The 12316-nt window shown below is 37.6% G+C and overlaps 1 protein-coding gene across 2 annotated transcripts in view; it reads right to left on the bottom strand.

The window, feature by feature from the left end:
- LOC128688717 (uncharacterized) overlaps window positions 1–12316 on the bottom strand; it is a 278982-nt gene that overhangs the window by 175711 nt on the left and 90955 nt on the right. For both annotated transcript variants that reach the window (XM_070087603.1, XM_070087601.1), the window contains exons 7-8: window positions 10550–10675; window positions 776–932 (exon numbers count right to left, since the gene is read on the bottom strand). In XM_070087603.1, the coding sequence (XP_069943704.1) occupies window positions 776–932; window positions 10550–10675 (283 nt within the window). The remainder of the gene's footprint in view (window positions 1–775; window positions 933–10549; window positions 10676–12316) is intronic.

The raw sequence follows: 12316 nt of genomic DNA, 5'->3' as shown, positions 1-12316 counted from the left end.
CCTAGGGAATGAAGTAGTGACTTAGGGAAGGAGGTACTAACCCAATAAATGAGGTAGAGATCCAGGGAAGGGGATAGTGACTTAGGGAAGGAGGTATTAATATAGTGAGTGAGGTAGTGACCTAGGGAAGAAGACAGTGCCTTAGGAAAAGGGCAGTAACCAAGTAAAAGGGTAGTGATCTAGGGAAGGGGATATGACCAAGGGAAAAGCTAGTGACCTGGGGAACAGAACAGTGACCTGAGGAACAGGGTAGCGACCTGGGGAAGAGTAGTGATTTGGGGAGGAGGATAGTAACTTACAGAAGGGATAGTGATGTAAGGAAGAGGATAATAGCCTTGGTAAGTAGGTAATGACCTGAGGAAGAGGCTAGTGGCCTTGGTGAGGAGGTAGTGACCTGGGGAAAAGGGTAGTTGCCTTGGTAAGGAGGCAGTGATTTGGGGAAGAGGGTAGTAACCTAGAGAAGGGGGGTACTGACCTGGGTAAGGGACTAGTGACATGGGTAAGGGGTTTAGCAACCTGGGTCAGGGGGTATGACCTCTGGAAAGGGTAGTCACCTAGAGAAGGGTGTAGTGAAGACAATAAAGGTGAGTCTATATTGGTGGGAAACAGTCAGTGATAAAAAAAAATAATGACTGAGAATCAGATGGTTGAGATGGGTCCCAGGAGCTGCAGCCCAAAAGCTAAACACACAGATGAGTACACTCACTCATTCAGTCTAAGGAAAGAAGCTTAATGGCTCACCAGTATGTGTACGACTAAAAGCCTGAATACTTACATCACTTTCAAAATGATCCTCAAGCATTTGTTTATTTTGCCACAATAAAGTCATGTTCTCCTTTGCTTGACTAATAATCATCCACATCATGCTGCAGTGGAAGGGATACTTATTTCTCATGGGGTTTTGAACAAGTCGAGCAGCAGCCATTCCAAATCTGAAATAACTTAAATATATGAATATCTTATATTATAAATCCTTCTTATTAGTTCTACAAGTGTAGCTACATGATATTCTGTTATGTTATCAGTTCTACAAGAGTAGCTACATAATAGTCTGTTATGTTATCAGTTCTACAAGAGTAGCTACATGATATTCTGTTATGTTATCAGTTCTACAAGAATAGCTACATGATAGTCTGTTATCAGTTCTACAAGCATAGCAACATACATACCATGTTCTTAGCCATCGAATGCCTAATCACATACAGTGGACCCCCGCATAACGATTACCTCCAAATGTGACCAATTATGTAAGTGTATTTATGTAAGTGCGTTTGTACGTGTATGTTTGGGGGTCTGAAATGGACTAATCTACTTCACAATATTCCTTATGGGAAAAAATTCGGTCAGTACTGGCACCTGAACATACTACTGGAATGAAAAAAGTTTGTTAACCGGGGGTCCACTGTATAGTGTAACTGTGGATATGTAGAAAACTGGTCAAGACAGATTTTAATGAATGTACTTTTTGAAGGTTTAACTTATATCAGGCAAATATCTCAGTCGTATGTGCCAAATTTATGTTAAAGGTAATATTTATGAAGGGATTCAGATAAAGCAGTTAGCTGGAACTGAGTCCTGGAGGTGAAAAGTGCAGTGCTGTACTCTGAAGGAGGAGCAGAAATGTTACAGTTTGGATGGTCATCTGAAGTGTGATGTTATCATTCTTCTGGCAAGACAGTAGTTGGAAAGACACCTTGGTAGGAAAAGACAGTGCTGTAAATAATCTTTAACCCTTTGAGGGTCGACAGGCCCTCTCCGAGACTTGTTCTCAGGGTCGGCCAAATTTAAAAAAAAAAAAAAAATATTTTTTCTTATGAAAAGATAGAGAATCTTTTCCCGATCATAATGACACCAAAAGTATGAAATTTGATGGAAAACTTACGGAATTATGCTCTCGCGAAGTTAGCAGTCTCGACAATGTTTACGCATCGGCGATTTTGCCCACTTTGAGCCCTATTTTCAGCCAATTCCAATACTAGTCGACAAAAATCATAACTATTTCGCTAGAACTCTATTTTTTGTTTTGAATGAGTACAAGAAACCACCCATTTACTGATTTCAACTATCCAATATAGTGGTCAGAATTTAGCAATTTTGCCAATTTCACACAAATTTCAAAAGATGCCAATTTCTGAATAGGGTCCAGAATAAACAAGAAAGACATTCCTGGCACAAAAATAACAAGTTCTCTGTTCGTTAGTCACATCTTCAGGCCCCTCTTATGTTTCTTTGGCTTTCTACATTCAATTTTTATTCTCACAAAAAATAGAAGATTTACTGTTATGCAGACTACTGCATTAGTGTAGAAATGGTATAAATAATATCAGCGCACTTGTGAAAGAATATTAGACTCACCAGTTGATGTGTATTGGACGCTTGGCATGATTTGTTTACTTTTGAACTTTGGTAAAAATCGAACATTTCTGCTACTTTGAGCTCAATTCCAAGGTACTTTTCATTGTAAAACCAGTCAAAATCATCTCAATTTCTGTAATATGTTTTCCATTCTATAAAATGAGACCAAGAAATCTAGAATACAACAATACCATATGAAAATACAGTGCAAAGTCGCTGTTTTATTCCAAAAACACGGTCAAAGTTTTTTTTTCTCATTAAGCACTGCGTGCTGCAGGATTTTTTTTTTACTGTGCACACTGACCACATAGACCCATTCTTTCATATGTAGGCCTATCAGCTTTCTCCCACTAGATTTGAGGGCGCTAGAATTTAGGCATACTAGTACGTCAAAAACCCTGGGTCGTAAGCCGTACTAGTACGGCCGAAACCCCCAAAGGGTTAAAGATAAAAAGATAAAGATTTTATTTCTTTGCAAAAGGTTACAATGTAATTATAACTTTGGTTGGTAAGTACAAAGAAAGTCACTATCATGCCAGGACATGTCTGGCAGATTGTTCCTAGTACATAATAACTACTAAAATCTAGACAATATAAGAGGTGTTAACTTGTATTAAAATCTTTATTTAATCTTAATGCTAATGCATAGCAGTGACGGTGGAGGTTCATAAGAATAATAATCTTGAAGTTGCACATAATAAAAACAATATTACAAATAATGGTTCAGACAGTAATATTTTATGGATCGGCAGATGTTTAATAGACTAGAGGTCATATAGTACAATATTTGGGAGAGTTGCTTCTAACTGATTAGTCCTAAATTTATAAGCAGTCAGAGGATCCTTTACTGGTTCAAGTAGTGAATTCCAGATCTTCGGGCCCTTTATGTGCATTGCATTTTTGCATAGTGTGAGACTGACACGAGGGATGTCAAAGAGTGCCTTATGCCCTATACAGTAGGGCCCCACTTATACGGCGGGTTAGGTTCCAGACTGTTGCTGGAAAGCAGACATCGCTGGAAGGCAGAACACCATTTTTTCCATTTATAAATGCATATAAATGCCAGAGAACAAGTTTACACTAAATTATATTAAGTTAGTAATAGAACTAGGCATTAAAAACACACAAAGTAAAATACATTCACAGTACATTCATTACTTATCTTAAAGTACATGTATTTGTAATCATAAGGGTAGCGTCGGTCAAAAAATTGTAGCTTTTTTATTTACCGTCCGATTTCCTCCAGTTTTGGTGCACAAGACAAAGTGTTTTCACTCTTTGTCAAAAATATACCTCAAACAACAACTGAGAAAAGACTAACTTACTGAAAATGCCCTTGTGGCCAAATTTATTCCTATATGGGACGACCTAAGGTTGTTTGGACACTTGGTGCTGAGAGAACAATGTTAATACTACATTCTAAAGCCATAATAACCTCTAAGTGTCTTATCTTTATTTCACAAAAAATAAAGTTTGTTATTTCTTGGAATGTTGCAAAATATCTGCCCTTTACTCCCACATAAATCCCAAAATAATTGGAATATTTCCCCCAAAATAGCTTTAGTAAATAGAGAAATCATTATTTTACACTTTCTGTGAATATTATTCCATTTAATTAAGTAATAAAGGAAGAATTTTGGCCATTAGGTGAATAAGTTACTTCCGAGATATCGGCCGGGAGCGCCGGCTAGCCCGCCATCTCAAAAAAAAAAAAAAAAAAAATCGCGAAAATCACATTTGTTTGGGTGTATTTCTTAGTAAACTGATGTTCTAGTGCAGTTATCCTCTTCAACACACTGTTTTCTATCATTGAAGACCAAGTCATACAACAAGTCGAGGGGTAACAATTTTATGTCGAATATTACTGGTGGATTCTCACCATATTATGGCCTATTTTATTCAGTCTAGAGTATATAACATGTTTGTATGTTATTTATAGTGTTTATTATATCATATTAGATCAATTTTGATAGATAAATAAGCCACAGAGTTGATATATAAGCTGATATAAGTGTAATAATGAAGTGATTTCTCCTGGCACTCTCTGGAGCCGAGCGTTCCCATATGGTGCCTGGTTGGCTCTAAGTCAACGGATAAGCTCCGCCTACTGTTTTATGATGCCAAATAGTCAGTTATTATATTAGAAAGAATAATGCAAGAAAAAGCGATAAAAAACAAGGAAAAAATTCCAAAATATATATGGGCTGTGAGCAGACGCACTACCCATATCACCGTCACCTTACCTGATATAAATGACTATAATTTCTTGTAGAAACGTCATAGAACATTCATTCTGGTACCACTGTATTGCCAAAGAGTTAAGCTATTTTTCGGTATATATAACTCAATTTCCATAATTTTTCGATTTTTTTTTTTTTGAGAGTGCGTGGAAAACTGCCCGACGCTCCCCTGAATGTAGGGAGAGAGGTGAGTAGTACTTATTTGTAGGAAGGCAGGTGCAGGTAGCCCAGGTGTTGGTAGCACTGGCTCCCCGTCTCATACTTAATATATGATATTTAAAACATCCCACAGAGGTAAAATACTCATACAGTACACTCATTATTTACCTTAAAATATGTGTAGTCTTAACCCTTTGACTGTCGCGGCTGTATATATATGTTTTACGAGGTGCCGTGTTTGACGTACAGTGGACCCCCGCATAACGATGGCATCACATAGCGATTATTTCGCATACCGCTTACTTTAATTGCAAAAATTTTGCCTCACATACCGCTTAAAAACCCGCTTACCGATTTTCTTCCGAGACGCGCTCACATGTTCCGCCGGGTGGCATTGTTTACCAGCCAGCCTCCGCGGTAACATCCAAGCATACAATCGGAATATTTCGTATTATTACAGTGTTTTCGGTGCTGTTTCTGGAAAATAAGTGACCATGGGCCCCAAGAAAGCTTCTAGTGCCAACCCTGTGGTAAAAAGGGTGAGAATTAGTATGGAAATTAAGAAAGATTTTGAAGGGTTTGGGGCTAACCCTGAGAAGCCTATGCCAGTTGTGGAATCCATTGTGCCTACTTCAAAGATTAAGGAAATGTGTGCACAGTGGGTTGAACTGCAAACCTTTATAGATGAAAATCACCCTGACACAGCTGTTGCAAGCCGTGCTGGTGACTATTTCAATGACAATGTTGTGGCCCATTTTAGACAAATCGTAAAGGAACGGGAGGTACAGAGCTCTATGGACAGATTTGTTGTACGACAGAGGTCCAGTGACTCTCAAGCTGGTCCTAGTGGCATTAAAAGAAGAAGGGAAGTAACCCCGGAAAAGGACTTGCTACCTCAAGTCGTAATGGAAGGGGATTCCCCTTCTAAACAGTAAGAAGATAATGCTCTCCCCTCCTCCCATCCCATCAATCATCACCAGATCTTCAATAAAAGTAAGTGTCATGTAATTGTGCATGCCTTTTTCAGTTTGTGTGTATTAAAATTAACATTTCATGTGGTAAAAAAAAATTTTTTTCATACTTTTGGGCGTCTTGCACGGATTAATTTTATTTCCATTATTTCTTATGGGGAAAATTCATTCGCATAACGATTATTTCGCATAACAATTATCCCTCTTGCACGGATTAAAATCGTTAACCGGGGGTCCACTGTATATATACTCATAAATTCTAGCGGCTTCAAATCAAGCAGGAGAAAGCTGGTAGGCCCACATGTGAGAGAATGGGTCTGTGTGGTCAGTGTGCACCATATAAAAAAAATCCTGGAGCACGCAGTGCATAATGAGAAAAAAAAAACTCCGACCGTTTTTTTTAATTAAAATGCCGACTTTGTGGTCTATTTTCGTATAGTATTTATGGTTGTATTCTCGTTTTCTTGGTCTCATTTGATAGAATGGAAAACATATTACAGAAATAGAGGTGTTTTTGATTGATTTTACTATAAAAAGAACCTAGAAATGGAGCTCAAAGTAGGGGAAATGTTTGATTTTTACCAATGTTCAAAAGTAAACAAATGATGCCATTGTCCAATAAATGTCCAACTAGCCATTCTAATATGCAGTCATGAATGGGTTGATGTTATTTATACAGTTATTACAGCATTGCAGTAGTCTGCATAATAGTAAGTCTAATATTTTTTGTTTGAATAAAAATTCAAAATAGAAAGCAAGAGTAATATCAGAGGGGCCTGGAGACGTGACTGATGAACAAAGAAAACGTTATTTTAGAGCCAGGAATGTCTGCATTGTTCATTCTGGACCTTATTTTGAAATTGTCATATTTTTTAGTTTTCGTGAAATTGGCCAAATTGCAAATTTCTGACCACATTATTAGGTAGTTGAAATCAGTAAATGGGCAGTTTCTTGTACTCAATCGATAGAAAAAATGAAGTTCTAAAGAAATAGCTATGAGTTTGGGCGACTGGAACAATGAAATTACCCGAAAATAGGGCTCAAAGTGGGCGAAATCGCCGATTTGTAAACAGCGCCAAGGTCGCTAACTTCGCGAGAGCATAATTCCGTCAGTTTTCCATCAAATTTCGTTTTTTTGGTGTCATTACAATCGGGAAAAGATTCTCTATCATTTCATAAGAAAAAATAATTTTTTTTTTTTAAATTTTGCGACACCAGGAGACACCTCAGGATTGGGGGTTGCGACAGTCAAAGGGTTAATATAGGAAGAGAGGTGAGTAGTATTTGTAGGAAGTCAGTGTAGGTAGCTGGTAGGTGTAGCCCACCTGGGCTACACCTACCGGCTACCTACACTGTGGCCCAGAGCCATATTATTAACATCGACATACCTTGTTCACTGAATTTAATCATTTCCAACAACTACCTTTAGATGCCATCATAAACGAAGGGAGAAGTAATGAATAATTCTTGCCGAAAATTGTAAACAAAAGCAGAGCGGGGGAGTGGCTGGGCCAAATGCAGATTCATACACGTTTTCTCTGATGGCTGAGCAGAGAAAACGTAATGTTGTCCCTCCACCCAGCTACCACACAGGTCCACAAGTATTATTATCAGAGCACATAAAATATGCAATAAATGCCAGACAACAAGTTTACACTAACTTATATTAAGTTATCAATAGAAATAGGCATTAAAAACACAATAAAAGGTAAGATACACACAGAGTACACTTATTACTTGCTTTAAAATATTAATATTAATGCGTGAGAGGTGAGTGGCAGGGTGTTTATTGAATAAAATCAGAATGGCACACCATCATCCTCTAGCTTAGCACTTAAAGCAAGAGGCTTACGACTCCTCTTTTTATAACAGCTAACCTTAGACACCATCATCAATGAGAGCCAACTAGTTAACAAAAGAGTAAACGAGAGAGAGAATGAGATACAGAGTTGAGACAATGTATGAATACAAACTGAACAGGTAGTGGACGATCACTTGGTCAAGCGAAATAAATGCTATTAATATGTTCATTCACATATGTTTGTAAGAGCTTGTAAAACATTTACCTTGGTATTTTTTTATTATAATAATAATTACCTCACAATACAAATACTCTTACATTGTGTACAAGTTGTACAAGTTAGTTCAGAATAAACAAACAGCAACACACCATTTTTAGAGTGAATGAAGATATTATTATTATTATTATTATTATTATTATTATTATTATAAAAAGCACTAAACCCACAAGGGTCGTGAATTGCTATATATAGAGTGAAGGCATACGAAAAGAATATTTTTCTACAGTTATCCCCCAGTTTGACTAGAGAAAATGTAATTCTTCCGACACTACCTACACAGCTGCTTTGTAAACAAATCTCATATTTACGTCAATTTCTATTCTGTGAGTGTATGTATCATGTTTATATGCTATGTAAAGGGTTTCATATATAATTTTGAGGAAAATATCATAGATGGATTAATGAAAATGCCTATATTAATGTAAAACAAGACATTTAGTGTGCCCAAGAGTGATTATTATTACGTAGTATTGGCGTCATGAGTAGAGAGAGACTTAGTGATTTTAATGTGTACCTGCACACCAGCACAGTGTGTAAGTATATTTAGGTACTGGTACACATAAGTATAATTATCAGAGTACATATAAAATACAGTGTAACTTCAAAACACTTGAAATTTTGGAAAGTTTCCTGACAATAATAGATGTGGTCACGGAGAATGTAAACAAACCGGGTGGGGCGCGCCATATTTCAAAGACCACTTGCCGTATAGCAAATTTTGGTCATAATTTGACATCGCCATATTAGTGGAACGCCGTAAGGTGAAACGCCGTAAAGCGGGGCACTACTGTATTGCGATTGTGCGTTCTGTTGTAGCTATCAAAGAGAAGTTTAAGTGGAGAGTTTATAATAGAGTTTAATGTTCTGTATATGTAGTAGGTACAATAATATGAGTGTATGTCTCATATATTTAGTAAGTTCAGCCTTTGAAAAGTGGTGAGGTGTACTGTATAGCACAGGAGCTGGTAATCATCCGCACAGCAGCTTTTTGTTGGGTTATTAAATGTTTAAGGTGGTTGGCTGTACTTGATCCCCAGGCACAAATACCACAGATTAGGTAGGGATATATTAAAGAGTGGTATAGGGTAAGGAGTGTTGTTTGGGATACATAGTACTGTATCTTGAAAACGATGCCTACTGATTTGGAAATTTTCTTGTAAATATGCTGGATGTGGGAAGGACATTTTACAGTCAAGGGATTACAGTCAAGAAGACCTAGAAATTTACCTTCAGTGTGTCTTGTAATAGGGTGAGTGTTCCAGCAGAGGTTATTTAGGGTCACTGAAGTTTCAACTCCCCCTCACCTCTTCAAGAAACACAGTGAAATATAGGTACTCTATATTCTCAAGTACAGGCCAAAGGTCTTGGGACAATATTTTTTTTTTTTAAATGAACAAGTCAAGTGATTCACATGTCATATTGCTGAAGGGCTTATATGTATAAACTGTAATCCCTATGCTGAAGAACACAACAACAGAGTAGCATTGTAGTAGGTCTGCTTGCCAAGCAAGGAAGGTCCTGCTAACAATCACACATACTACTTGTCTGTAACTGCTGCCAATAATGCTTTAATTAACAGAAGAGTACCACGTAGGCTTACTGGCTCATGCTAGACAAATCCAATGCCCACCCAATCTTTCCCACCCCTGCATTTGTTCAAACTGTGCAGTTTGTTCCAGTCATCTACAATACTACTGCCAAACTAATACTTTCCTACATCTTTTTAAATCTGAAGTTATCCATTATGAATTCATTATTTAGAGTTCTAGTTTGGGTAGACAAGTTCAGCACCTCATTTGCAACCCCTTCATTCCTTATATTTGCTACGCATTAAAAACCTTGCACACCAGACATAAACACATGAAAATCTCTAATGAACATCAAAATGGTATACAATACCGACAGGTTGGTAGGTAAGACACATAGGCAACAGTTAGGCAACTTTATTCCGAAATGTTTCGCCTACACAGTAGGCTTCTTCAGTCGAATACAGAAAGTAGGCAGGAACAGTAGAGATGTGAAGACGATGTAATCAGTCCATCACCCTTGAAGTCGTAGAATTTGAGGTTGTCAGTCCCTCAGCCTGGAGAAGTTCAGTTCCATAGTCAGGAACTATCTCAGATAGTTCAGTTCCATAGTCAGGAACTATCTCAGATAGTTCCTGACTATGGAACTGAACTTCTCCAGGCTGAGGGACTGACAACCTCAAATTCTACGACTTCAAGGGTGATGGACTGATTACATCGTCTTCACATCTCTACTGTCCCTGCCTACTTTCTGAATTTGATTGAAGAAGCCTACTGTGTAGGCGAAACGTTTCGGAATAAAGTTGCCTAACTGTTGCCTATGTGTCTTACCTACCAAAATCTTTAATGGTGAGATAACTAGTTATTACAGTACTGCACATGTTGTCACAGTTTGAAGCACATATGATGGAAGATAGTCAGCTTCAGCTACTCCAGCCATTTGAAATTTAACTTGATGCTTCTACTACCACCACTACACAAAGAAATGTGAGCTCTCAATACATGCAAAAAATGAGTATACACACAGTAAGAATGCATTTGGTAAAAACTAACCATGAAGAAAAATAATTTTTATTATTCAATTATTGAAACTGGACTGATAGAAATGGAAAATAGGTAGTACCGTGCAGGTGGAAACACAGTAGGTGGAGCAAAATGTGGTCTGCTGTGCATAACTAAAAACTGACATAATTATATAATCACACAGAGGCACTCACTTGAGTGTTGCATGAGTATGGGTGTCATTTGGGTCACAAATACATACAAACACTGAGTGACCTCTCCCAAACAGCATCTTGTGAAGTATCTGCATCAGTGTTGAACGCCGGCTGTCATACAGCTCACTGAAAAAAAATAACTTTGAGCAATAAGATAAGTTTATTTTTCAAAAAGATACATTAGAGTTATAGTAGTAGGTTATTAGTGTATGAATATATCTTACAAAGAAATGCCTATAGTTAACCCTTCGACTGTCGAAAGGCCCAATCCTGAAGTGTCTCCTGGTGTTGCAAAATATTCGAAAAAAAAAAAATTATTTTTTCTTATGAAAATGTTAAGATTATTTTTCTGATTGTTTTAGTCCAAAAAAAAAATTTTTCCCATCAGTACTTACCCAGATATAGAGGCATGAAGTTTGCAGAAAATGAGCCGTGTATGGCAACAGCGGCGACTGCCGCTAACCCGGTAAACTTTAGTTTACTTGTATTTGAAGGTTTGTTGTTTTTTCACTATTTTATTTTTTCACATAACTTATGTGGCCTGTGAGACCAAAGTAAGGTGCAATGTACATATATACACTCGTTGTATACAACACAATAAGCACACAAACATAATTATCAATATATTGTTTACAAAACTTGTTTACAAAAACAAACAATACAAAAAATTTTTTATTACTATTGTTCTATAATATATATACCAATATACAGTCACTGAACATATTCCTAGAAGTTCTGCAGCTTGTGGAACTCTGTGAAACATGGTGTCATACACAATGGTGTTTTACACTCTTACACATAAAACATGGTGTCATACACAGTGGTGTTTTACACTCTTACACATAAAACATGGTGTCATACACAGTGGTGTTTTACACTCCTCACACATAAAACATGGTGTAATACACAGTAGTGTTTTACACTCCTCACACATAAAACATGGTGTCATACACAGTGGTGTTTTACACTCCTCACACATAAAACATGGTGTCATACACAGTGGTGTTTTACACTCCTCACACATAAAATAAGTGTGTGCATTTTTGTGGAAGTTTTTTTTTATGTGCAAAGACAAAACACCTCGTCTGAGCAGTTTTTTTCAAAGTATTAGCAGGCAGTTGTGTTATGTAGTTATCCTAGGTAAATGGTCGTGTGTCATCATTCCTTCCTTCCTAATTTCCTTCATTCCTTTCCTACCTGGAGGTCATTCCACCTCTCTTCCTCCATTCCTTCATCTGTCCTTCCTTACTTTTTTCCTTCCTTTCATCTAGTCCTTCCTTCATTCCTGCCTTCCCTTCTTGCTTCTGGTTTCTATAATGTATATACATATATAGTCACTAGATACAGTGGACCCCCGCATAACGATGGCATCACATAGCGATTATTTCGCATACCGCTTACTTTAATTGCAAAAATTTTGCCTCGCATACCGCTTAAAAACCCGCTTACCGATTTTCGTCCGAGACGCTTCCAATGTGCGGCCTGAGCCACGCTCACATGTTCCGCCGGTGGCATTGTTTACCAGCCAGCCTCCGCAATAACATCCAAGCATACAATCGGAATATTTCGTATTATTACAGTGTTTTCGGTGCTGTTTCTGGAAAATAAGTGACCATGGGCCCCAAGAAAGCTTCTAGTGCCAACCCTGTGGTAAAAAGGGTGAGAATTAGTATGGAAATTAAGAAAGATTTTGAAGGGTTTGGGGCTAACCCTGAGAAGCCTATGCCAGTTGTGGAATCCATTGTGCCTACTTCAAAAATTAAGGAA

The sequence above is a fragment of the Cherax quadricarinatus genome, chromosome 2 (genome assembly GCF_038502225.1).
Source record: "Cherax quadricarinatus isolate ZL_2023a chromosome 2, ASM3850222v1, whole genome shotgun sequence".
Taxonomy (NCBI): domain Eukaryota; kingdom Metazoa; phylum Arthropoda; class Malacostraca; order Decapoda; family Parastacidae; genus Cherax; species Cherax quadricarinatus.
Note: the sequence above shows the minus strand (reverse complement) of the source record. Positions and strands in the feature narration are given on the sequence as shown.